Below are 26,934 nucleotides of genomic sequence, written 5' to 3'. Positions count from 1 at the left end.
AAAATTATTTTGCCTCATGCAATATGTTAATAAGCACTTTCCAGGTCTTTGTTGGTTTTGAACTTCTCATTAAAGGTCAAATCTTTAGTGCAATTCTTTAACAAATTTTCTGAGTATAATGCTTGCGAGGTACAATTAAATTAGAAGCTAAAAAATTACTAATGATAAATGTCCTTATTTTTCCTTAGAGTCGCTCCTTGTATCGGATTCTGACGAATTCTCATGGATTTTTTCTCATGGATTCTCGTGGAGGACGGATGGCTGGTTGTTGACATGAAGTAAATTCTGGATCATGCTTGTATCACGGGCTTGTATCATGTTTGCCCTTAGGTAAAGAATAGTAGTCTATATCGAGACAAGTTTTAGGTAAATGCGCAAGTCTTTCGGTTCGGAGAGTCATCAAAATCCATTTTCTCCTACATGTACTAAATCGTAAATTTTCTACAAAGTATTATTGTCTTGGCATGACATCAAATTCTCATAAATTATGTTAAAGGAATTATACGGCAATCAGTGGGAGAATTGAAATTTTCAGTTTGATCTTAGGACAGGGAACATTTTAATAAATGCGCACCCATGTTTTGGAGCCAAAATGGATTTTACATTTCTTTGATTTTTTTGAAAGAGATTTCTTTGATCATTTATTCACGACACCATTAATTGGAATTTAAATTTAATTTCTTTATCAAATATTTACATTTTGCTCCCTTTTACAATCCTAGTTCGAGTGACAGCAAAAATATCATGTACAATTCAAATTTTAGCACGCAAAATATTCTCTAAAAAACTTTAAGCCATGATGATTGCAGAAACTAAAATATGTGCGTATTGACCAAAGTTTCCAGTTATCTCGCTTTAAATCTTCTGTTTGATTTTCTTCGATAACATGGGTGCGCATTTTTTGTGGATTTCAGTTTTTGCAGAGAAAATTGCTTTGATTTATTTACAAAAAATCTGGCTCTAAAAACTTTATTTTGATACAGATTTACCAAAGTTTCCACCATTTCGTTTATTTGACGGGGTTTTGGATTCAATCGTTAGTTTAAGCGTAAAGCGAAGACTTTTTCCCAGAACTTGTTGAAATTTTTACTAACCTTTCCTATATACTTAAAAGATGTTTGCTCGTAAAAATTGTTTGAATAACACGGCAACTTTTACTTGTATTTAGTTTTGTTTGAGCAATTTCTCTTATCGACACTTTAACTTTGTACAAAATTTCTTGTAGAATTGTGTTCTAGTTTCAATGACATACTTAGTTTTTTAATAGGTGACCTGTTCTTGTAGCATATTTAGCAAAATCCTTCTGTTTTATTTGCTGTAATCTATATAGTTTTAAACACTTGTTTGTACTTAGAAATGTAGTTAATTAATATTACAACTTGTACTTCGGTTCACTCGTACTTTTAATAAAGTTGAAATAAACAAACAGTTGTAATAAACGAGTCTTGCTTTATTCAATATAAGAAAAACAAAAAAAATAATTGCGCTTTTAAAAGGGGCCTGGAAACTAGTCAGAATGTAGGCTATCTCTTTTACTATATTTTGACTAGGTAGGGTTGCCAAACGCGGAAAAAATTTCTGCACTATTAAACAGAGTCTAGTAATAAATCAAAATAAATGCTGCTTTTTGATGGGTAAAATCTGTTTGCAAACTGCAAAGATTTTTCCCGCCAAAAGACTTAGTTTATTTTTGACTTACTAAAAGACTCCATTTAAAAGCGCAGACTTTTTTCCCGCCAAAAGACTTAGTTTTTTTTTCGACATTTTTTCAGGCCCCTTTTAAAAGCGCAAAACGTTTCCCGCCAATAGACTTTTTTTACTTCTTTTCGGCCAAAAGACTAAGAATTTTTTAAGCTTCCCGCAAGAACATCACTTTTCAGCCAAAGTCTTACTATTTTTTCGCAAAGATTTCCCTTGAATTAGTAACTTTCCTGACCAACAAGCTTGCTAGTTCTTAATTGAATACATCAGCACGGATTAAGCATGAAAGTAGAGGGCTTGCGGCATCTTCAAGGTCAATTAAACAGCGCATTAAGACTTCTTCACTCCTGCAAGAAAAAAGAGACCAACATTAGAAATGTCAAACTAGCTAGCTTGCTACATGTATAAAAATAGTGATTCATTATGAACTTTATAATGAGACATGACGGTTTAGAGTTTTCATGTACGACAGCAAGACCACAAAATATCAAGATTAAAAAAAAATACTTGTATTATAAATATCTCAGCATGCAATAAACGTTGTTTACTGCTGGATGTTTTTACTCGTCACTTTGTTTTACTTCGTTAATTCTCGCCAAAAGGCTCATAAACAAGAAACATAGCCCGCAACAATACACAAATTCAATACGAAATTTTTACTTTCTATTTATCACGTACGTATAAAACGAATCGTTATAAATCAAATTTTATCCCTTGTGTGGCCCTCGACTAAAGTTAATGACAATCTACAAAAACGACTTAAAAATAACCTTAGATATACTAACAGAAAATTATTTACAAAGCTGAGAACGTTGTACAAACGACACAATAATTCAAACATCTGGTAAACAATACAACTTGGCAAATATGCACAATAAACTTGAAAAAAATAATCCACAGGCTATACGAAATTGTGCGTTGAATACTCGTCCTTATTCCTGTATTTCTTGCCTAAAATTGGCGTTATTTCATATCACTTCGATACGTAGAAAACAACTGATGTCATATTTTTTTCTACGGAAACCCGTTTAGTATTTTACTACGGTTAATCCAACAAACAGCCACCCCTAAAATTTTCGTTTTTCAGTCTTTGCGTTATATATCGTTTTGCACATTCAACAGGTTATGAATACATAGAATGAGGGAAAACCATTGTCGAGCAACAGGACCACAACAGCAAAACTTTCACGGTATTCAAATCTCTTCCAGGATGCATTTTGGTATTGATTCGAAGGGAACTTCGTCGAAGCAGTATTTCTGTCCCTTTCAAGTCACTTTATACATAAAAAACCCACGCCTTGAAATGTTTTTTTTTTTAATTAAATTGAGATAACGTGCTTCTGAATCGCGCAAAATTTGTGTTTTACCTATATCGAATTGTCACTTTAAGACAAAAAGCTGCTATTGTTTTCATACTGATCTGATGTAAGCTACAATCCCACAAAACACCTTTGGGGAACAACATCAGTGAGAGCAACTGGTTATAATACACATTTTCGAAGATTAGTTTGTCTCATTAATTAGAAATGATATTGCATTCCAGGCTAATAATTTACAATTTGAGAGTTTAATAGAAAACAAAACGTCATAGAAGTGAGCGGTAAATTAAAGTCTGAAGTGATAACGTCTCTAGGCGAAAACTAGAGTGAATAATTATACTTAGGGAGAAATGACGTCAAAGGCTCCAAAATACCTCACGGGTTGAAATTATAATTACAATATGTATTGAAAATCACGCGAAAAGCAACAAAAACTTTGGGCTTGTTTTTCGTGCAATTTTTTATGCTGATTGTTATTCTTATTTCAACCCGTGAGGTATTTTTGAGCCTTTGACGTCATTTTCTCCCTATTCGCAACCAAGTCTTGGAACATTGGTTGTTTAATGGCGGCCGTAAATTATCGGAAATAAACGTTAAAATAAAACGACTTCTGATGTTCGTAATAGATTGAAATTTGGCAAAGTGAGTAAGAAAGTCTAATTGTTGACGACAATGTAACAAAATGAAAATCAAAAATTTGATCATTGTAGCACTTTAAGACCAAACAGTTTTTTGTTTTATTTATTGGGAAGTAATTTTCCTTCAATTCGCGTTAATTTCAAATACCTTAATTAACACAAGCGTTAATTTTCTATAAGGTATTCTCTTATTTACGTCATACGTACATTAAAACAACCAATGTAACAACTACAAAGAAAAACACTCATTAAACACTCACCCTTTCAATCCATCAAAAGCTCGATGTGCAAATTCATGTACGATTTTTGTCAGCCTTGGATGATATTTGCTCGTCGAAATTGAAGATTTCTTTGTAGGTTTTGCCTTGGTAATTTGAAAACAAAAACAAAACCAGAAATTAATCATTTCAAACTACATTCACAATACATAATACCACCAATTAGTATAGTATACGTATACGAAAATATGTTCATATGCTCACCTTTACTGGGTACCAGCTTAGTAACTTCATAAAAGCAGTCACATCTTTTTATTCCTTTGGCAAGCCTGAAATTCATATGGAAAAGTAAAACTACATCCAACAGGGAAATTTAATGAAGTCTAAAAGTGTTTTGAACCGGCTTCAAGAGTCCTCATGGGCCCGATGAGGATAAGTAAGTAAGTAAAAGTGTTTTGAAGGCTTAAAAATAAGAACGAATTGTGGGTAGCCTGATAGTGCTTCTGAACTCATGATCAGTACGGGTAATGCCTGCTGGAAACCGATCTGTGAACCTCAACTTAGAGATCAGTTCAAGCAGTCAAGACGTTTTGTTTACTTCAAATACTAGAAGAATTGATTGTTTAAGGTCGCGGGGGATACCTACAGCATAAATAATTAAATTAGGCGAAATTTTGCTTGACCTGCATCTTTTAAAACGCTTATTTCTCGGCTGTTATGCGTGCGATTAAGCTCAAATTTTACAGAGACGTTAACAAATGATGGAATATTATGAATGTCATCTTTTACTTGGAAGATTTCACTTGACGGCGGTGATATTAATTGCTTTGTAAATGACAAACTGGGAGAAACATGATTTTGTGGCAGAGTTTGAGTATCGATTAGGAGACAGCAATCTGCGATTATGTCAATAACTGATCAGTCAATACCTATAGAGTGTCATAACAGAAGCGGATTTTTTAATTTAAAGTTTGCCAGCAAGTTATGATGGTTTAAATGCGCAAATTTTTTCTTTCTTTCTCTTTCTAAAAGCGCTCTTTTAAAATTCCGTTTCTGTTATGATACACTACAGTATTCCTAGTTTCCCTCTCTGCCGCAGCCGGGCAGGTCACGAAGTTCTATATCCGCGTTGAATTCTCTGCCACAAAATTGTCGGAAAAGTCCAAACTTTGAGATTTCCAAAGGTGTCCCGATCAAAACACGGTTTCCAAAGGGTAATTATAGTAATTATTTTCCACGCTTTTATGGTGAGAACAATGCGTTTTCAAAAACACATAAACAATTCCACACGCAAACACATCAAATCACGCGCGCGTGCTCATATTTTTATGCAAATATCTCGTCGTAGAGTTGTCGATGTCAGTCGTTGCACTTCGTGCATACGCTTTAAATAAATGCATAATGATGAACCTAAGCTGTCCCCCGCGACCTTTAGCATTCAACTAACGAACAAACAATTAACTTGATTTCTCTAAAATTTACTTGGCGAAATTACTTTCGCCAAGCCTGAATTCTTGGTTTGCAACCACGTGACAGGGCGGCCATGTTGGATGACCAAACAATAAAACATGTCTGCGCGGAATTTGCTTAATAAAAAAGTTAAGTTCCCAACGGAGGAAAACGCTTTGTTCCTGTCATCCAACATGGCTGCTGTGACGTCAGCTGCAAACCAGCAATTTTAACAAATATGTATTCCAAAATATACTGCGCGTAAAGGAGGGCACTATATAATAAAACAGGGAACGCGTGCATAAAGTAACTGATTTAACAATGGTTTTCTGAAATTCTACCAACCTGAAAACTCCCACGAAGTCGTAAGAGCCATATTCAGAGACAGCGAGCTCGAATAAGTCACCAGGATTTAGCACGTGAAGTTGCGTCTGCGTCAAAATCATCCCTTTAGGTTGCGCTTCTGTCCAAACGTCCATATCTAGCCATGAAGCATATCTACGTGAAGCATATCTTGTACTAACGTAACAATCTTGTTTTACCAGCTTATTGGTGTAACAAACTTTGCCTTTTCTTTTGAGACATACTAAACGGAGCAAGAACCGGCGAAGGCGATAGCAAACTGAACTTGCGATGAATAATTACCAGCATCAGCACGTGTTTTTAGAAAATTTACAATGTAAATTTGTACACGAGATCATTTTCGCGCCTGAACTCCGCGCAATCGCGTCGATTCGTCCTACACCATTACTATTTTAGACGACAAGCATCAGAAAGAAAACGAAAAAAGCGCGTGTGTTAAGACGAAAGCAAAGACAATATTTTTTACATTTCCTATGATGTAATTTGGGTGGTTTAAAATAATCCTACAGAGTTATCGCCATGAGGAGGGGGGGGGGCTCTTGCAGAACAAGTGGAGTCTGGGAGGGGGTACTCGTTGTGTGAAAAAAATAGTTTAACCTTTTGAAAACAAGGATTTCTAAAACTTACATTGTTTTTAATCTTAACAGTACAGAAACTATGCAATCAACACTTAATTAAACGATTCACTATTTAATTATTTTATTATGACGGTTTACTTTTACTCATCCAGACCCGGTTGTTCGGAATCCGATGAACGCTAAACCAGGTTTGAAAGTTAATCAAGGTAGCTTTAATCTTCCTACCCATTTTTATCCCTTGTAAAAAAGTGTTTTTCAACTTCAGTAAAAGACAAAACTGAAGGGCAAAAACTATGAATAGAAAACGTCACTGAAGAGTTAAAAAAACTGAAGTCAAAATCCACGCTAATGCTGGATTAGGTTAAACTCGCTTTGAACAACGGGGATGTGCTAAGTATTGTAGTTATATTTGTGAGTTTTTAGCCTGACTTGTAAGTAACAAGGGTTTTAATCCCATCTCTGTCTACTTTAGGCCAAGTAAAAAATACATTTTTCTCGTCCCTGTCCGCTTCATTTTTGGGGGCCACCTCTCTTTTTTAATTCTTTGTTATTGAAAAAGTTGGAACGAACAAAATCCAACAGGCTTTGCTTTCACGTTGTACGTAGTTAAAAATTCTGTAAGACATGACTTTTGTCCGCGTTAGGAACTCAAGCCAAAATTTTAAAACCTTGGTACGCTAGGTCTGTACTGGAGAGGTCAATTACCTTGCAGGATTTATTTTGCAAGTTCGCTTCTGGAAAATTTGACGATGGAATAAAACAAACATCGATTTTCGAACAACATAGGTAAAGAATCAAACAAAATAATAATAAAAAAATAACAAACAAAAACGCCAGCCCGCTCTCTTTTTTATAGAAATCCGGACGAGAGACATCGTTTTTTTTTTTCTTGACCATATCGCCCAGTGTACGTTTACAAAACATATTCCGCCGCTCGCTATTTTATTATTAAGCTTAACTGCGCTATACACAGTATTCCAGCTTGTTATTTGATTTTCTTCTTGGGATTTTTGTATGAAACCATCGTCTCACGTGATTCTCCCAGAATATTAATCCAATTGTTGGCGATCCATTTTTCGCCTTTGATGATATCGCACCCGCCATGATAGCTCATCTGATCTAGCCTCCCGTTCCACCCGGTCTTAGGGTCTCGCAAGTGATTATACCACATAATTGCCTTTCCTTTTTGGGGCTTCACAAATAAGTTGGCTTTGTGGCAATGTTTGCTCAGGTCACAGCGTAATTTTGTGATCTTTGCCCAGTCCTAAAAAAAAGGAAAGCCAGAAAGAAATTGACAGCGCTAAAACATGTTTTCTAAATGTTACATTTAGAATTGCCCAGCCCCCCACCACTTGGGGGGGTACCCAAAAACGTTTTGTACGGGGGAGGCTCCGCCCCGAGCTCTTACCCCTTACCCTTTTATACAACATTTTTGCCATTAATTGTACCCCTTTGGTATGCCTTCTATTGAAAAAAGGTACCCCTTACATATATCTGAAAGTCTTGGTATAGACTAAAACACGACGCTTTCTTGTCATTTTCAAGTAGCGCTTAATAAATTGAAATAATACAGCCATAAATTGCATCTGTTCGAAATATTTCAATTCAGAAGGCCCTTTTAAAAACCTAAATTACAGATTTCCATACCCTTTCGTGTACCTAAACTTGTGAAATCCCTACCCTTTTATTTACCTCAAGCCTGAAAGAGGTACCCCTTTCGGGCGGAGCCTCCCCGTATAGGTCATTATAGGGAGTACCCCCCCCCCCTCTCCCACGGGTGTCCAGCTCAGTTTAAGGCGCATTTTTCCCTGGTATTTTAACACATGCCAGGGAAGATTAGGAAAACCTGTTCTTCTTTGCTGAAACGTCTCGGCTAGCACTGACTGGGATCACATGCCTTAGCTGGTTTGGTCGCCCAAAGAAAAATGATTAAAACGAAACCAGCACATGCCTCCCTAATGGCTAGGCCTAACTTACATACAGCCCCGCTTTGTTCCCAAACGAAGAATTTACGTCCTCAATCAGATTGACTCACGACATAGAATTAACTAACAGTGAAGTTCAGACCGATTCATTCTGGACATCGATCTAAGAGGACAGCTTTTTTGCTAAGGTTTGTAGGGTGAGTAATGGTGTTTTTGTATATTGTACCTCAATGCTAAAGGTCGCATTATCTGCAACTGGAAATGCAGTCTCGCCTCCTTCTTCCACGTCGTTCAAAAAGTACAGCACCGTGATATATCTACAACGAATGAAATAAAAGAGGTTACTGAGCGCCTGTTTTTACAATATTATGAGTGCCAAAGGTTTCTCGAAGCTCGTTGAGGAAAATGTGATATAAATAACTTGTATCCAGGGCAGTTTCATACGACTGCCAAGAATTCTTCAGAAAGTACGTAACATAGTAAATTTTACTCCGTGATTATTATTTTATGTTGAAGACCCTGGCACACTGAGAAAGAAGAGCGCGCAAGAATTTCCTGTCGCAATCACCCCACGCCCTAAGTTACAAGAGGATAACCTCTGTAAGAAGGAGGGTTAAGATGGGAGATTGTTAATTAAATTAGCAATTTCAATTTTATTATAAAAATCAGGTTTTAAGTAAAAGTTGTAGTACCTGCAAAGACGGCAGTGCCGTCTGTCTCGGAAAGCACAACAAGGAACTCTTGGATCGACATCCTGGGAGTCATGGTGACAATGATAATGTCCCTCGGGATGATAATGAACAACCTTAACAAAAGAATCAGATGCAAATAAGTTCAAATGATCAATCAATCAGTTAGGCAGTCCATAGTTAGAACGCTCAGTTTGGCCTTCCATCCGTCAGTCCATCAGTCAAACAGTTGATCAACAATTCGGTCTCTCAGTTAACGAAAGGATAACCAATGAATGGGGCAAACTATTACTCCAATTAGAAACCATTTAGTCCATCGGTCAGGGGTGGTGCGTTCGTTCTTTTGCTCAATCAGTTAGCCAGCCAACAGTCAGTCATTTAGTCAGTCAGTGAGTCAGTCAGTGAGTCAGACAGACAGACAGACAGACAGACAGACAGACAGACAGACAGCATGAAGTCAGTCGACAGTCATTCAGCCACCGCCCAGTCAGTCAGTCTTCCAGCCAACAGTCAGTCAGTCAGTCAGTCAGTCAATCAGTCTTTCAGTCAGTCAGTCAGTTAGTCAGACAGCCAGCCAGCGTAAAGTCAGTCAGCCAGTCAGCTACTCAGCCAGTCAGTCAGCCGGCCAGCCAAAAGTCAGTCAGTCAGCCAGCAGTCAATCAGTCAGACAGCCAACCACTCAATCTGTTACCTGTTTAACAAAACACTTAAGGAATCCATCGCTTAATCAATGACTTATGACGTCAGCCCGCAATCACCAAATATAGTCATCAAACATTCATTGATTCATTAAACAGATAATGCCAATGAGGCTTTTAAGGATCCTCTAAAACTACAGTTTACATTTTAAACACAGTCTATAGTGGCTGCTGCAAAGAGACGGTCATTCAGTGAAGCTTATATAAGAGGGTCTCAATGGGGTTAACCGTTAGCCGTAAAACGACCAAAAAATAAGCCATTAGGCGTAAAAATTGGAAAGTTTAAACCGTTAGCCGGTAAAATATGTTAACCGTAAAAAAATTTAAATAAAACAGACTAGATCGCTTCATTGTCCCAGAATGGCCTTAAGACCTTAAATATGTTTCCCAATAATGGAAATTAATTTTTAACTTTTAAAACAATTGAAATTAATTTTTAACTTTTTGTTAACTGTAATGGAAATACATTTACCTTTAGCCGTAAAAAAGCCAAACTTTTAACCGTTAACCGTAAAAGCCACCACCCCATTGAGACCCTCATATAATCTAAGTGGGCTACCGTATTTATTCGATTAAGCGCCCTGGGCGCTTATTAAATTTTTCGACCTTGAGGGTGGGCGCTTATTCGAGGTGGGCGCTTATTCGAGGTTGGGCGCTTATTAAATTTTCATAATTTTTAGCAAGTAGTACGTTGATTTTGCAGGAAAACAACGTATAATAACTAAACGTGAAGGTGTACGAAAGCTGAATTTTAAATGTTCATTCAAAGTTTCAGTAAAAAAAACCTAAAAAACTCGGTCTTCGGGATAATGTCTTAGTAGTACTTAGTCAATTTTAATCTCAACTTCAACAATAATCAAAATTTCTCTTGTGCCCTCATTTTAGGGGGGTGGGGGTGGGCGCTTATTCGAGGCTGGGCGCTTATTAACTTTTCCTACCTACAGGGTGGGCGCTTATTCGAGGTTGGGCGCTTATTAACTTTTCCTACCTACAGGGTGGGCGCTTATTCGAGGCTGGGCGCTTATTAACTTTTCCTACCTACAGGGTGGGCGCTTATCAACTTTCCCTACCTATAGGGTGGGCGCTTATTAACTTTTCCTACCTACAGGCTGGGCGCTTATTAACTTTTCCTACCTACAGGGTGGGCGCTTATTCGAGGTTGGGCGCTTAATCGAATAAATACGGTATTTCGCGTTTGATCGCCAGTTCTTACCTGTAGCTCCTCACTTTCTTCAATAACTGTCCTGGGAAGTTTTGTTAAAGCTGCCACTCTGAAAGTGAATCTTTAGATTAAAACTCTTACCGACGACAAGATATTGTAAGAAGAAATTAAACACAAACCCGGCCGAAATGAGGGTGAAATCGGCCTGAACTTACGGTCAACTTGAATTGAACTAAAATCCAGTCGAATTGAGGTTAAAATCAGCCTAAAATTAAGCTAAAATCCAGCTGAAACCGTAAGGGTAAAATCAGCCTTGAATTGAGCAAAGAGCTAGCTGAAAAGAGGGTATAAAATCCGCATAAAATCATGCTAAAATTAAGCTACAATCTAGCTGCCCATATGCAGATGGTAAGCATCGCCAAAATGCAGCCTAAAATTCAGCTACAATCCAGCCGAAATGAGGGGGAAAATTCTTTAAGAAATCAGCCTAAGATTGAGCTAAAACCCAGCCCAATTAATAAGGGGGTAATATCCAGCTAAAATCAGTCCAAAAGTCATCGAAAATCCAGTATAAATCAGGTTTAAATTGAGACGGGGGGGTGGGGGCTTACTAAAGGTTTGAACTTTCGACGACCGGGGCGTGAGTGGGTTATTAGAAAGGGAAGCCCAAAAGAGAAGGGGGGGACTCAATATAGCCTTTATGGGTAGCTGTATGGGGCTTGTTTTTACAGCTAACGGTCATAGAGTAAGTTGATGGCCACAACGAAAGCCAGATCGGAAACGGGTTGATTTCCCCAGGATCAACACCAACATTGCACTCGTGTTTTTCATTAGAAACAGGTCCGCACCAATAGATGTTGAATTTTGTAGCTCGTAATTCGCAAACCTGAAAGAGCTCCACTGGTATTGGACAAGATCTAGATAACTTGCAAAGTAAAAATAGAATTTTTCGCTAGCGCAAAAAGACCTTCTTTTCAAATCATCGATAGTAGTACCACACACCGTTTATTGAGAAACATGATACAATTCACAGCACGCCAACCTCTGCAATTTGATAGGTAAATGCAGAGGATGTCAGTCAAACACATCTTATAAACTCAACTACCTGTCATTCAGTCCTTTGATTTTGCGATGATCCAGCCATGTTTGCCTGCTGTTTCGGCTTTTGACTCGTGGCAGCTTTTTTGCCATGTTATGGAGACTGGTCATTATTTTGTTGGTTGTTACTGCCAGAAACTCCTTCAAGTCCATAACACCTTGGACAAAATGTGATACAGTCAATTTTATCACAACGCCTTGATTTCGGGGTCGAGTAGCAGCTCTCGCAGGGGGGGGGGGGGGGCTGTACATTTTTGGGTGGGGGTGTGCCGCTGGGAATTTAAAGCCCTTATCCTATACCAGACCATGTTCAGCTGAATTTTGCAACCCTATACTAGACTAGACACCGAAAATCCCTACCCTATACCAGACTTGCATTTTTTTAGATTGTATTACCATACGTGTTTTAATAGAAACCATCTGTCAACAAAGATGCTGCGATGATTTTTTTGTTAAGGTCACCTCTTTCTCTTCTCGTTTCTTTCCTGTTCTGGACTTAATTCGTCATATCACCGATCAGTTTCCCGGCAAATGCTACCCTTTTTTAGACAAAACTCTCTGATTTTTATACCCTATCCCAGACTAAACTGCTTGAAATCCATACCCTTCACAGCGGCACATACCTATATAGCTCATATATGGGAGTGCCCCCCCCCCCCCCCCGGGGTCTCACATGAATGGCTCGCTACCCTTCAAGAGAACAATAGAACAAACAACAGGAACAATGGCCGTAGCGCCACCCTCCCCCAAAGAAAATAGCAACTGCTACAATAGAGGACCAGTGGAACTGCAAACTTATGAGAGCTGCTACACTACTGGACTCAAGGGTCAATGATAGCTATAACTATATCCCGCGTGGTTTACCGTAATCTTTGTCTCGTAACATTTTTTTAATAAATACAACGAACGTGCAGCACTATTTTGCGATCTCTACAATCCCTAGAGAGTGGTATGCGCACTATCATAAATCCACGGATCGACAAATAAACTAATACGTACGTATGTAATAAATCCAGTAAATTATCATAAAGAAAAAAACAATCGCTTACATACCGTTGTTGTTCTTATCCACTTTGAGTTCAGCAAACCTGTAAATTTAAGGTAAAACACGAAGTGATTTCCTTTAAAATGTAAAAGGGTTTGGTCGAGGGATTCTGTGCCATACAAAAATGCAAACGATGATTATGATGGTGGTATTTGTGGATTGTCCTGAAGGGGGATATAAATCCCATTTTCACAGCCTATTCTTTTCCCGTAGTTTCAAAATCCCAGTCCCAGTTATATTGTTTTGTTTGTGTTCCCAGTCCCAGTGACCCAAATCTCAATTTCCTAGTGAAAATTTGCCCAAATCCCAGTTCCCATTTTACCCCTTCAGGTCCCTCTTTGTGGTGGTGGTAGTGATAAATAAGAAAATTCATTGCGAACAATCACTTACATCCTATCGATGTCTTCTTCCGAGAAGTATAAATCACTGAGGTCAACAAGATTATGCATTACCTGTTTAAAAAATGCACAACAATAAGACAAGAGTAAACGCTTCTTATTTGTAGTGGAAAAAAAAAAAAAAAAGAAAAAAAAAAATAAAAAAAAAAAAAAAAAAAAATTGCCCCCCAAAACCCCCTATGGCAAGGGCCTGGTTACGGCCCTGTAGTAGTGATTTTGTAAAGAGGACCTAAATGTTACCGGTAAGAAGTGTCACTCTAAACTGAAATATCTCATACCAACATATTTTAAAACAGCTCTTCAAACCCTTTACCACAGAAAAACAACGACACGTGCGGCAGAGTTCCACTGCTACAAATCAGCCTAGTCCTCCCTGTCGTTTTCTCCGACTCATTGCGAGGAGCGCTTACTGAGTATCTAGAGCATCACTTCTACTGCCACGATAAGTAGTCACCATCAAATGAAATTAAAGCATTACTAGACGAAAAGTCCTTCAACTCCGATCAAAAATTGCCGATCTGCGCTTGAATACTAACTCGCCGAGCGAGTTAGTTTCGTTAATAACTACTCGCCTTCGCTTTCTATGAGCGATAGTCAATGACTATTCGCTAACGTCAACACCCCGGGTCGTTAAGATGTTAAATAGATGTAAGAGAGGATGATAGAAAAATGCGCTTGATTCACTCTCCTCCGCAGAGGCTCCTTCAGTGGGGGAAGGCGAAAAACACGAAAAATGCGAAAAAAGCAGCCTCGTCCCCAGGCCATACCGCGCTATGCGAGTGAGCGGAGGAGGCTGGCCGAGCGCGCTTCCCCGACAAGCTTGGCGGGTGACGTCACATCCAAATTCGCCGGGGACGACTGGGGACGAGGCTGCGAAAAAAAACGAAAAATGAAAAAAAGGGGGAGCGCGGGGGACCTTTCCCTTTCCCATTGTCCCCTGCGCGCTTTCGTTTCGATTCTATCCAGGCTCCGCGCGCTTACTTTTCACCTAACCCCATTTCCCAGCCCGTACGAAAAAATACGAGGCCTCTGCGGAGAAGAGAGAGCGCGTGATTTGTTAAATAGCCCCTTTGAACTATTAAAAACGACGCTGTGAAAAATAAAACAAAACAAAAACAAAAAATAACAGGCTGTTTATTACTGGCTCCAGGTATCCCTGATTCTCAGTTCTTCTTACTACGTACCTCAACTTTGTCAATAACACCGTCATTGTTGTAGTCCCAGCTGTGAAACGTCTCCTCATTGGTTGGCTCGATGTTGATTCCTGTTTCAGGGTCCTGGACCTCACTCGTATCCAGGCCTTCTCTTGAGGCGAGATTAATTACGGTCTGGCATTCTTCGTCAGTTAAGAAGTTTGGTATTTCTAACGAACAAGATAAAGTATAACAGAAAAAACGCATGCTATGCATAGCACTATTATATCTAGAAACATTAAAAATCCATTTCTATCTTGAGCAAAAACTTCAAATAAATAAAACTATTTTACATGTTTAGTACCAAAATAATATCATCTTATTATATAAAACTATATAACAAGACTATAAAACCTGCCTTACCGAATATAGGTGGTTTAAGGCTAAGTGTTTTTATTTCGTACATCTTTCCTGTGCTTAGCTGTCTTTTTTGTACATGTCCAACCTAAAAAATAAAAATAAAAATCATAATAAGGCACTCCAGGCTAACCTTACACCCAAGTCTAATCTGCGAGGAAATGAAGAGATACAAAAATCACCACACTAGTAAATTTTTTTCGGCACCGCACTCATGTACACCTTACGCTGTTTCAGACCAAAATGCCGTAAAATTTCCGGTTATGAACCCCCCCCCCCTCCCCCACCTCCGCTTATAAGCCCCCCTGGTTATAGGCCCATCTAACTGGAAACAAAAAAATACATCTGGTTATAGGCCCTCCCGGATATAAGCCCCCCCCCCCCCCTTTGTTGGATGACAATATTGAACAGGGCTAAATGTTGCTTTATCATGACTATTTAACTTAAAGACGTATTTCGATCAACACTGCCGTTGCTCGTTTTGAAACTGTTTTTTATTCTGCTTATAAGTCCCCGGATATAAGCCCTACCGTTTAAAACCCGTCATGAAGTTGGGTAAGCCCAGGGCTTACAACCGAAATTTAACGGTAAGCTGTTTTCCCTAAGCTATTTCAAACCCAACCCAAAACGTGATATTCTATTTCGGACCAGACCTCACCCAGGAACTATTCGGTTTGTCTAAAAATAAAGTTTCTTCCAAAAATGATACCAAATTTCTGACCGGAGTGCACAGACCATACCCTATCACAGACCAAAACAACTCGAAAACCTACCCCTTGGCGTCGCACATACCGTGTATAGCCTACATTAGGGAGTCCCCCCCCCCCCCCCCCGGCCCCCCTAGTGTTTACAGCCCTCTATTTTCTAGTATTTTTTTGTTTTTTTTTTGGATCGTTGAGAATCGGGAAAATCACGAGAGAAAACTCTTAAAATAATTTATTTTCCACTTGTAAATACTTTGCTCGTCTAAGGGCGGTTTATAACATTTTACTGAAAAACAAAAGTAAAAGCTCTTGCTGTGTGTGTACCTGTAGTTCACAAATGCCTGAAAGCATTTGTTTATCACCATGGATTGCGTTACATGTTCCCTCTATGTCACGTTGTTACAATCCGCCATCGACAATTCTTTTCACGTTCTAAAGCCACGTTCAACTCCGATTTGAACTGCAGCAGTCTTGGTGAATTTCAAACGAATCCTTTTCCACGCACATACGTACTCCACGTTCGTGTTATAAATAGTTGTATCTATCAAATAATTACCCGGAGTCAGGCTCCTGACCCAGGGTATAATTTGTCCTTAACGACTTGGCGATAATTTGCAGTTTTGAGGTTCGCACAAGGAAGAACAAATTGTATATCACCATAAAAAGATTTGAATAAATGAATGGGCTCAAAGCAACTGAACATATAAGCAACAAGTACAAATAGTGGTATTAACATAATATTAAATACAACATAATCGACACGTCATTCGAAGCTGTACTCAGCTGAAATTTAATTACCGTATAAAGAATATTAATTAAAAGGGTTTCTTTCGCTCACCTTAACTCCATCCAGTCGAGGAAGAACTTTAAAATCAGTGTTAATAATGTCATTTCTTGTGTTACCTGCGCTCCCCGTAGATTCTCTCGAGTTCTCAACTGTCCTTTTGTCTAATTTCTTTTCAATTCCATATCCGTTCTTGTAATAAACAGCCACGCATATTGCTATAAAAGCGGTTACGGCGACTGCTAATGCTGTGGAAGGAAGAGGCGATTTCGAATCCTTCTTTGTGGCTTTTTGTTTTGATCTTTCCTTCGAGAACTTTTTGTTCTCCACACGTGGCGGAGCCATGGTTGATTTTAAATGGCTTCCTAATTGCAACTTGTCGATTTCACAGCAACGACCAATACATTAGCATATCATTTGTAAACAAAATCACGTCCCGCTGCAATACAAACGCACAATTTGTGAAGGAATATGCTACGTAGATTTCACTACAGATCCAAGGTTTTCCTGTAAAAAAAAAGGATTACAGAAATATTTTAGCTCAAGACAAAGCTGCAGAAGTTGCAGACCGTGTGTTTTTATACCAATGCTCCGTTAACTATAGTATTGCGTGACAATAATAACTGTCACGCTTTCCTTATGTGGACTGCTTTTATGTTTCAACCCAAATTCATGCAACCTAGCAACGTTTGTTCTCTTGAAAAATGGCAGCATACAGTACACCGGAAGGCATGTTAAGCCAAATTATCCGGATATCATTTTTTAAAGTTTTGTTCTGTCTGAAGTAAAAGCTCGAGTCTCTTCGGTCTTGCGGTAAAAAAAATCCACGGTTTCTTGCTATTGTTGTTGCTTTGTTTTTTAATTTTCTGCATACATCACTCTTGCCATTCTTACTGTAATCTGTAAACGTTCCTCCAAATCTGACTCAAAACGGCATATTCACTGTAAGCCTTTTTGACTGTCCTCTTTAGCCAATATTGTTGTATGTTTACCCGTCATTGTACCGCACTATTTGTCAATAGCATAAAATTTTAGTGATAAAATAAAACTAATTTTTAAGTCTAAGACTCGAGTCCGAGAACTTCTTCTAGAAGTATCATCTCGATATCTTGGTTTCTAATAAACTTATTTAACCTTATATTGTATTTGGTAGTAGATAGGAAAGAGGTATTATAGGAAAAATCTTTAGAAGATTGATAGTAAAAGAGGTCCTCTGCGGTACGAACGAATTTAGACTTTCAAACAGGGGCAGAAAGTTCTTAGAGAAGTTCAGAAAAGTTCAGACCTCTCAAAACATTTTTCCCATAACTGTCGTTTCTGATGCACTTTATTTTGTATGTCAGTTATCAAAATTTACAGTCTAATTGGAACTAATAACAACTGACAAACGGCCAAAATGCAGTTGACAACAGAGGCCATTTCTGTCATTTATAATGAAAATTAGGGTTATATCTCGCCGTCTAGACCCCGAGGTCTTTGACCGCATAACAATCCTGAATTTGTTTCACGGGGTTTAAAAGAAATTGAAGAATTAAAACTATGAGAACATTAAACAGATCCTACAGAATACCAGCTGAACGGATTTGCCTGATGCGTTTGTCTTTGTTTATAACCCCGGTACCGTTCGGTACCCGCTTGGTTTATTTAAATTAACCAATCACAAGCGTGGAAGTAATGTCGAGAATCACATGGCTGCTTTAGAGTAAAACAATCTGTTTTTCATGAATGAAAAGCATCTGAGCCGTGATATTTTGGATCATTTATTTATGAAAAATTTTCTGATCGAGGTTCCGTAGCTTGGATGCCCGGCATAACAACATATGACCGCACTAATGGCCGATAGAAAGTCCTTAAACTTTATTTGCTGTGTAATATGTGTTTTGTTAAGTGCCACGAACTTACGAATCGACGCTGAAGAATTTTCACCTCGACATGGTACATGCGACAGCGAAGAGAGTGAAGACAATTTCTGTCACACTGAAGATGAAAATATGTATCTTGGAAATTCAAATTCCGATATAAAGAATCATGGCACAGACTTACAAAATTACGAAGATGGAAAGATTTCTACAGATGATTTGCCAGAGGAGAAGCTAAGTACAGAAGACGGTGCTAGTTCATCGGAAATCAGTGATAAACAAATGCACCATGTCAATAATTTCACCAATGAATGGTTAGGACTTCAGATTCCAATCGTCGATGGAGTTGGAGTAAGTGTTGCGTTCATTTCTTCGTATTTTCTGTTTAGATTTTATATAGTACCACAGCATGAAAACATAACTTTACTCTGGTGTAAATCTTAAGCAAAGCTGGCGTAAATTTGGAATTTATTTAGCTTTTCACTACCTTAACATTTTTTTAAACCTGACCTTTAAGCCAGCTTTACTTTACACTCATATTTAAAAGATTTAAGCGACCTTTAAGTTGGCTTAAAGTTTCTTAAGTTTAACGTCCTTTTAGAACATTTAATTTGTGGCTTATATTTGGATAACCAACTTTAAGGAGATTAAAGCCACCCTTTATTTTCCGTAAATCTCCCTACTCATGCTGCTTATATACTAAAATACGTTCTGGCATTCTCTATCGAAACTGCAATTGTATTTGCCCAAACGTCACCCAAGTATAAGTTCGAGTGGACTCTAGCCATGATTCTGAGTTAGCCCTTAACTGAGCTCTTTAGATGATCGATCAAAATGGAATCATAAGTCTTTTCCAAAGTTTTATGTAAAACTTTGAACTTGAAGTTTTGAACTTTCAAGTTTTATGTAAAACTGTGATTTATGTATTGTGGCTGTATCAATATTTTTAGGTACCTTACAAATGAGCTGAAATTCACTCGAATTTTAAAGTTAAGAGCAATCAAAGAAATACAGTTTCGTTTATATCTTGGCTAGGTTGGTCACGTTCAGGAAGTCGAGATCCTTCCAGGGATGAAGCGTCAAATGAAGACATTGAGCATGCGTCCTCTTGTATTTGGTAAGAAGTCTTTAAAAACTGATATACAACTCTCTCTAAAACGGACACCGTCAGAACCGGCTCCAATTGTCCGTTTAAGAGGGGTGTCCGTCTTATAGGGAGTTTAGTTACAGTAAAATGACTGAAAAACGGCAGGGACGGGACCAACACCAGGTGTCCGTCTTACAGAGGTGTCTGTCTTATAGGTGTCTGTCTTATGTCTGTCTGTCTTATAGAGGTGTCTGTTAAGAGAGAGTTGACTGTATAGCTATTGAACCACATTAAATTCACTATTTTTTAAAGTTTGTGTGTGTGGAATGGCTAAATGTAAATATAATACAAAAAAGGACACTACACTCAAGCTTTTATTTTTTCTTAACAAATCTGTTTGTTGATCAGAAAAGCTAGCACACCAGATTGAAAAAGTACGAGTTAACTTGGCAAGTCGCCAAAAAGCTCTCGTTTATAAGCTGAATAAGTAGCTCTTCAAGGACACTTGCTATTGAAAAATCAAAAGCGTTTGAGTTATCAACTTTGGCCGAAGTCTGTGACTGAAAACACAAATCTACAGAATGACAGATGGTAGATTGCCAACGAGATGAGCCAATTACACTATAGCTATAACCTCAATTCATTCTACATTTTTTTTTAATTCTTCGTTTTTTTAGAGATTCCCGACTTTCTTGACGCTGACGAATGTGAACTAATCATAGCACTTGCCGAGAATAAAAAGCTCAGTGATAACCCTAAGAGAACGAACAATCGAGGAGTATATTATGAAGACCCTCTTAACACGTTCAAACTGTGGGACTTGAATGGTGATGGCTACATTGATCCGGCGGAGGTTTGTGAAACGGTTGTTCGTTTGTCATAAATTTAAAAAAAAGGCTACAGAACGAGTTCGTTTATACGAGTTTATACGAGTTCGTTTATACGAGTTCGAGTTCGTTATTCGAGTTCGTTTATACGAGTTCGTTTATACATGTACAATTTAGCAATAAGGCTACTAGCACGAGTTTTTTTATTAAAAAAAAGTCAACGAAACGCAGCCGAATTGAAATTCGCTTATAGAAAATGAGGGCGAGTAGTCTAACTTTTTTAGTAAACACTTTAAAGGATTGCAGGATGTTCAAATCCTGTACATTTATCGTGAGCCGCAAAGAGCGCGGGTAGACAAGCAGAGTCCCTTGGGCAATTAAAAGGTTTACTTAATTAAGTACGTAAATGCAAAGCATTCGTAGAAAGCAGCTTCTTCTTTATATAGCTTATAATTAGAAATTTTAGTTTTTTGGTAGGATTATTTTTTTAAAGCTGATGATTAACCGTGTTATCCAACACAATTACAGATTTCGTGTATACGATGTAATGATTTACATTTCAGTGGTTTTTTTTTTCTACAAAACTAAACCAGCAATTTCTTTTTGTCCACAGATTGTCTTAATTCCTGGTAAAATGGACCTGAAGTTTACTGAGCACAACGCCACTCAGATGTAAGTAGAGTCCACACTCACCATCTTAACACTCTAAGCATACTCCAGTTGATCACGCGGGTTTTTTGATTAACAACCATGCGTTAGGGCTTCCTCTTCAACGCAGTTCAAAACTCATAGATTAACTAGTGTTCTGAAGTTATGTTTCTTTTTGGTTAACAGGATGAAAACACTGGAAATGGACAAAGATGACAATGGTTAGTATCCCCTTCGTATTACAGAATCATGAATTATCTCAGTTTGCGTGAATTTGGTAAACTAAGCCCTTGGTTCGGGCGACTCCAATACTGTTATCAAGTCAAATCAATCTTTATCGATGAACGATTGGTTACAAATTGTCACTCAAAGCTAAAAAATAAAAAATGCTTTCAAGATACTGTTCTATATAACTGTCGTGTGTGGATCCAATATGCCTAAGATATTGTTAATCTTTCGTTTGAACTTTTCGGCCGAGCCAGGATTTCTTTCACTTGAAAATCAGAGGACCTATGTCACAATACTCAGTCTTTTTATAATGTACAAAGTGACTGCAAAATTGAAGTAAACATCGGAATAATATAACAATAAACGGAGCCAATTTTTTTCCAAAAGTGAAACAGCTTTAGTAAGCTTTTAATTGTACTGGTCCTCTAGTGTAGCGGTTGTTTACGAGCTAATGGTATTGTTCCTGTTGTTTGGTCAATTGTTCTCTCAAAGGGTAGCGAGCCATTCATGTGAGAACTTGTGAGAGCTGCTACCCGAAACCTTTGAAAATGCGCGCGTTCTCTTCGTAGCTCCTTTTATGAAAATGTTGTTGTTTCAACAGGGAAAATCGACTTAATCGAGTTCAAAAATATAGAACTGGAAAAAATAAGAGAATACATTGGTGGACTTCTAAATGATTCGTCACTAAGAAGAATACCCAGCAGCAAAGCATCCTGGTTATGGCATGATGAAGATGAACTTTTGAGATATCAACCGGAGTTACTTGACGGATTTCACGAGCGGTCAGTAAATATTGGGTTTACTTTTCATTTATAAAGGCCTGGCTAAACTATAGGAAACATTGTTGCGGAAAAATTGTTGCAGAGGCAAATGTTTCCCAGTTGGTTAGGCCACGCGGAAAACAAATGTTGGGGAAACAAATTTGGTTTCAAGGAAACAAAAAAATGTTTCTGCCTCAAGTCAAAATCATTTTTGTTTCCGGTCACAAATTTTGCTTCCGAAACATATGTTGCCCAGTAAGCCACGATGGAAGCAATGTTGACTAGTTTATGCGCATGCTTGACACTTTTCCAAGAACATTGTTTCCTCATTTAGCGAACCGGGCAGCAAAACATTTTGCTTGCTTCCCGCTAATTTAGCCTCCTAGCGAATATGACAAGGAAAAATGTTTCTCCAACGATGTTTTCTAGTTTAGCCAGGCATTAACACTCCCCTATTTAGGGGTTTGTGCACAGATCTAGAGGATTGTCATCTTCTACATATAATTCAGTTGAGTTTTAACAAAATCCATTACAATTATCTTTCGAGGTCGTTCCTTAACATGAGTGTAACAACTTTCTATGTTGCTTGATTGTAGTTCAATGGTGCTAACAGCAAATTTTATTTCCAGGCTTCAGGCGATTACCAAAATACCAAAGGAAATCATAAAAGAGAGCGAGCCTATGCAGGTAAGTCGAGTTCTTATTCATATCTTGTATTATAATTGTTACTAAAGGGAGTTAACGCGGCGACAATTATCAGGTTAATTAATTAGTATAATTAACATGATGATGATGATGATGATGATGATGATGATTAGCAAGATCTGTATTGGATCTAAAATCTCCTCCACTCTTATTTTAGAAGAACAGTCTTTGAATTCATGCATGTTTAAATCCAAATATAGGTTCTGCAGTTTGAAGAAAACAATTACCAATATTGCCAGCAAGATAGCGAACCTAAATTTGAAGGAGTTCCGTGCTGTCTCTATGGCGACATGCAAGAGTGCAGGATATGCAGGTACGCTTGGAAACAAATAAATCAACAAATTATTAGCAGTCCTTTGGAAGGTGATAACGCAAGTTTAGGGGGTATTTGGGATGGATTTTCCCCGCCGGCGGTCTTGATTGTGTCAGCGGTTCTCGTAGGTGTTGCTAAGCAACCTGACGTATGATTTTTTGTCCAATGATCACGTGACAGCTTAGGATGTGTTTCCTCGTGCTTTCTATTCACGAAATACAAACATTTTTTTTTTCGTGTTTCCGCAGAGTTGTGGTTAGATTTTATGTCAGTAGTGATGGCCATTTCCATAAATAACTCTTTCTTCAGGTCAGAATGGCGAGTCGATGAAGAAATAAAGATAGCAAGAAACCTACTAATACTTCCTATTGTCAGAGAAACTTTCAGTTGCCCCGTGTGTTACTTTTGTATTTTATGTGTCCCATAAAGTTTTTAAGTTAACATTCGATTGTTATTTTATTTTCCAAGGTATATAACAGTGTCTTATTTTCTGAATGACGTTGATGATGGAGGGGAAGTTGTTTTACCATTAGCAAACAGCAAATTTGAGGTATTTCATTTGTTTCCCCCTTATTTGTTTGTCGGAAAGTGATTTTAAAAGAGGACTTAAGGAAGAAAGCGATTATTTTCTAAAAAAAAACTCAGTTTTGCTGCGTCAGCGTGTGTGTGAAGCACTTATTTGATTATCAGCTTGAAGTTGGTATAAAAGTTAATTAGCCGCCGCTGCGAATTTAAAAGCTGAAGCTTGGACTGTAAGTTCTCCGTGGTCGAAACATTCGTTATGGTTGTTGATTTACCTTCGATTTTAAGTTGATCATAAACTGGCAGGGGGTAGGGCAGTGAAGCGAAGTACCTCATGGTTAACGCACTTAGCTGCGGATCGAGTGGTCCCAGTTCGAGCACTGGCCGGGCTCATTGTGTTGTGTTCTTGGGCAAGTTACTTTACTCCCACAGTGCCTCTCTCCACCCAGGTGTATAAATGGTCACCGAGTGGATTTAATGCTGGGGGGTAACCCTGCGATGGACTAGCACCCCATCCAGGAAGAAGTAGAAATACTCCTAGTAGCTTTATGCTACTGAAACCGGGATAAGCTCCAGCCTGTTGGGTCACAAGGCCCAAACACAGACATAACCTTACCCTACCTAACTATCTGGCCCCAGTTGTTCAAAAGGTGGATAACGCTATCCAATGTATAAATCACTTTCCGGTGGATAGCAGAGTATGCTTTGTTTTAAAAGACCTATCAGCTGGATAGCGACCTATCCGGTGGATAGCATTATCCACCCTTTGAACAACTGGGCCCTGGTTTCTTATTAGTATTTAGAATTCCCATTTTTGCTACCATGAGGACATGAAGTTGTGATACTACTTTTATACAACTTAAAACAATAACAATCCAGACATCTCTTCTTTTAGGATGACATCATGAACAACTCTGGTAACTGGACAGGTTTCTTCACTTACGACAAGACAACGGGAAGTCAAACTCCCTTCGAGGTGGATATCCAGTTCAAAATGGACGGTGCTAACAGAGTCTTGTATGGAAAAGGAAAAGACGAAAGTGGTGAATTTGAATTGATTGACAGTTTATTGACAGGAGATATAATACGATTTCGCAAAAAGTATTTGGCTCAAGGGAAGAATGATATCTCTATTAAATACGCTGGAAGGTTGAAAGGGAGTACGCAGATAGATGGAAAGTGGTGGTTTCCAGGCGGGAAGAAGATGCACGGACGCTTCTTCATGCGTCACACAGCGTACGAGGTATGTCTTATTTAAATTTGTTGGTGATATCTCTTAAAGTGCATAAGAAACAAAACATTCCTGGCCTATTTCAACAGTATAAAGTTTTCAAGACACTATTAAGATGTTTAAAGCCAAAGGTTGCGCCAGTTATATTACCACTAAAATTTTGTAAGAATGTTTTACAAAGCAGCTCTTTTGGGGTTAAAGTTTAAATTTACAAAGCACTTTCTCTTTATCTTTTATTATTGAAACTTGCTCAGGACTGCATTTGAATATCAGTTCGCAGTCTCTACGATCAGTCCGTACTGACTACTCGCCCTCGTTTTCTATGAGCAATAGCGCTCATAGAAAGTTCCAGATTGCAGTCCAATTGTTAAAGGTTCAGTCAGACATGTGTAGCTGTTAACTTTCATGACTAGGAGCTCGTTTTTTTCTCTACAGAAATGGATGGATACTGAGCTACGAAAATGCAATTCGCACGAGTACTGCACAAAAGGAAACTTGGTCATAAAACCAGAGAGGGGCAAGGCAGTCATGTGGTACAACCACGTGACCAATGACGATGGCACGTGGATCGGAGGACTAGACAACAGAATGTACTATGGTCATTGTGACGTCAACAAAGGCGAGAAATGGATCGCTTCTAATTGGTTGAACATAGACGGCGACGGAACTACGGAATTACGAGCCTGGAAAAAAGGGACCAATCTTATATCCGAGACTAAAAAGCTCGAAAATCAAAACATTCTGCAGAGAATGCGAAAAGATGAAGAAAACCATATCCAAGATGTCATTGAAGAAGAATTTAATAGTGATATGGAAAGCGCACAAGAATGGACGTTTGAGTCTCGTCCGAAGGAAAGGCATGTACTTAACGCTGTTGTTTCGTTAATAGAAGCTCTTAAAGAAGAAGAACTTCGCGATGTTTCTAAGAAAGTACACGAGAAACTTGAGATGTTATGCGTTCCTTTAGTCCTTAATCAGGGTGGTAGAATTTCTATAGTAGATGGAAGTAAAGCGGAATAAAGGAATTAAGACGGAACCCATCAGCAAATCGAATAATCGATCGCGAGTAACAGAATCATTTGCCTTACTTTCTACCCTTTTTAAAAGCTAAAGATGTAAGTAATTATCAGTGATAACATCAATAACAATTTCTTATCAGAACCTGAGAAAATGAACTTCAAAGTTCACAAGAACCATGTAAACTATAGGTAAAATCTCACGCGCAGCTATTTTGTAAAATCATCATTTTAGCGATTCAGTGGAATTCAGTGCAACTTCGAAATTTGTTTTCAATGTCAGTTTGTTGTTGTTAGGAATGCGTTCTTTTGAAGATATTTGAAACAGTAACACAGAACATACCAACCGGTATCTGGGAGGCCATGGGTTCGATTCCCGTCGGGGACTCAGATTTTTTTTTTTTTTTTTTTTTCTTTGTCCCACGCTCGTGTCATGTAGAATAATTTCTTCACTATTTATCACCGAGCTTAAAATCTACCATCTTTATTATTTACTAGTAACACAGATGTTTACAATAGGATGTAAATAATTTTGGTACACTGATAATTTGACAAATTAATGCTCGAAGTCCTGGCGGATTCCGTCTTAATTTTTTTTTACTCCTAATGGTTAAACCTCAACTCTATAATATTGTTTAGTTTTAACCTTAAAACCTGGTTTGTCCCATTTAAATAAAAGCTTATGAGAAGTGTTGCCATGTGGTATTGTCATGGTAAACTTGGACAATTTCAGTACAGCACAACTGAATCTCGTCAGTTACGTTTACCAAAGGGATAGACCTTATTCTTCTGTTCTATAGTTAGAGATAGATTTAATTGAATATGAATTTTGACCATTCTGGGCTCACATGTAAGTTTTTAGTGAAGAAGCCATCTAAGAAAGCTAGAGTTTACCCTAGCAGGTAAAGTGCCATATGTTTCTTTTCCTTATAATTACTTAAACTTTTTAACTAATGCAATACTTGTGATTATCAGCGACTGTAAATAAACGAATTTTTGTACCACGCTGGATGTTTTATTTAATCATTCTAAGTCAATAAGGCTCGACGTAATCCCTGCGATTACAAAGAACGATATTTACGAAACTGTGAAGCTGCTGTTTAGCAATATTGGCCAATGTGAACAATTTTTGAAAAAAGAAAACGGATTTCTTAATCGGGGATGTCAGGTGGATTATTTGGTCATATCTAATAACGCTGCTAACGTTGCAGTCAAGAAGTTGAAAACACTCGCTCCAAACGTGGAGGCCAAATATGCTGACTCTCAATCTGAAACGGTCTTCATATTTAGGGCGTGTTTAAAACACGAAATGGCGAAATGGCGAAATGGCGAAATGGCGAAATGGCGAAATGGCGAAACGGCGAAATGCCGAAATGGCGAAATGACGAAATTTGCAAAATGATAAGATAAATACACGT

At 38.2% G+C, this 26,934-nt stretch overlaps 2 protein-coding genes and 1 long non-coding RNA gene across 3 annotated transcripts; 1 reads left to right on the top strand and 2 right to left on the bottom strand.

The window, feature by feature from the left end:
• Positions 1 to 831: 831 nt before the first annotated feature.
• LOC144639209 (uncharacterized) lies at positions 832 to 6,185 on the bottom strand. The gene is made up of 4 exons (XR_013568086.1): positions 5,671 to 6,185; positions 4,141 to 4,205; positions 3,919 to 4,022; positions 832 to 2,048 (listed from the first exon to the last, which is right to left on the bottom strand). It is a non-coding gene; the product is annotated as an uncharacterized LOC144639209 (long non-coding RNA).
• A 177-nt stretch (positions 6,186 to 6,362) lies between these two features.
• LOC144639178 (transmembrane prolyl 4-hydroxylase-like) lies at positions 6,363 to 16,905 on the bottom strand. The gene is made up of 10 exons (XM_078498450.1): positions 16,374 to 16,905; positions 14,838 to 14,919; positions 14,466 to 14,644; positions 13,274 to 13,335; positions 12,892 to 12,926; positions 11,846 to 11,996; positions 10,792 to 10,849; positions 8,884 to 8,996; positions 8,418 to 8,508; positions 6,363 to 7,530 (listed from the first exon to the last, which is right to left on the bottom strand). Exons 1-10 carry the CDS (start codon positions 16,662 to 16,664, stop codon positions 7,252 to 7,254), a joined length of 1,341 nt encoding a protein of 446 aa, XP_078354576.1. The 5' UTR covers positions 16,665 to 16,905; the 3' UTR covers positions 6,363 to 7,251.
• Positions 16,906 to 18,111: 1,206 nt separating this feature from the next.
• Positions 18,112 to 26,525, top strand: LOC144638515 (uncharacterized). Its single transcript, XM_078497710.1, has 12 exons — positions 18,112 to 18,529; positions 19,214 to 19,295; positions 19,943 to 20,118; positions 20,706 to 20,764; positions 20,927 to 20,961; positions 21,570 to 21,750; positions 22,359 to 22,416; positions 22,635 to 22,747; positions 23,216 to 23,297; positions 24,165 to 24,512; positions 24,936 to 25,865; positions 26,036 to 26,525. The coding sequence occupies exons 1-11, from the start codon at positions 18,140 to 18,142 to the stop codon at positions 25,518 to 25,520; spliced, it is 2,109 nt and encodes a 702-aa protein (XP_078353836.1). The 5' UTR covers positions 18,112 to 18,139; the 3' UTR covers positions 25,521 to 25,865; positions 26,036 to 26,525.
• The last annotated feature ends 409 nt before the right edge of the window (positions 26,526 to 26,934 follow it).

This window comes from Oculina patagonica, chromosome 14, assembly GCF_052425735.1.
Source record: "Oculina patagonica isolate OP01 chromosome 14, crgOcupat, whole genome shotgun sequence".
Classification (NCBI taxonomy): domain Eukaryota; kingdom Metazoa; phylum Cnidaria; class Anthozoa; order Scleractinia; family Oculinidae; genus Oculina; species Oculina patagonica.
Note: the sequence above shows the minus strand (reverse complement) of the source record. Positions and strands in the feature narration are given on the sequence as shown.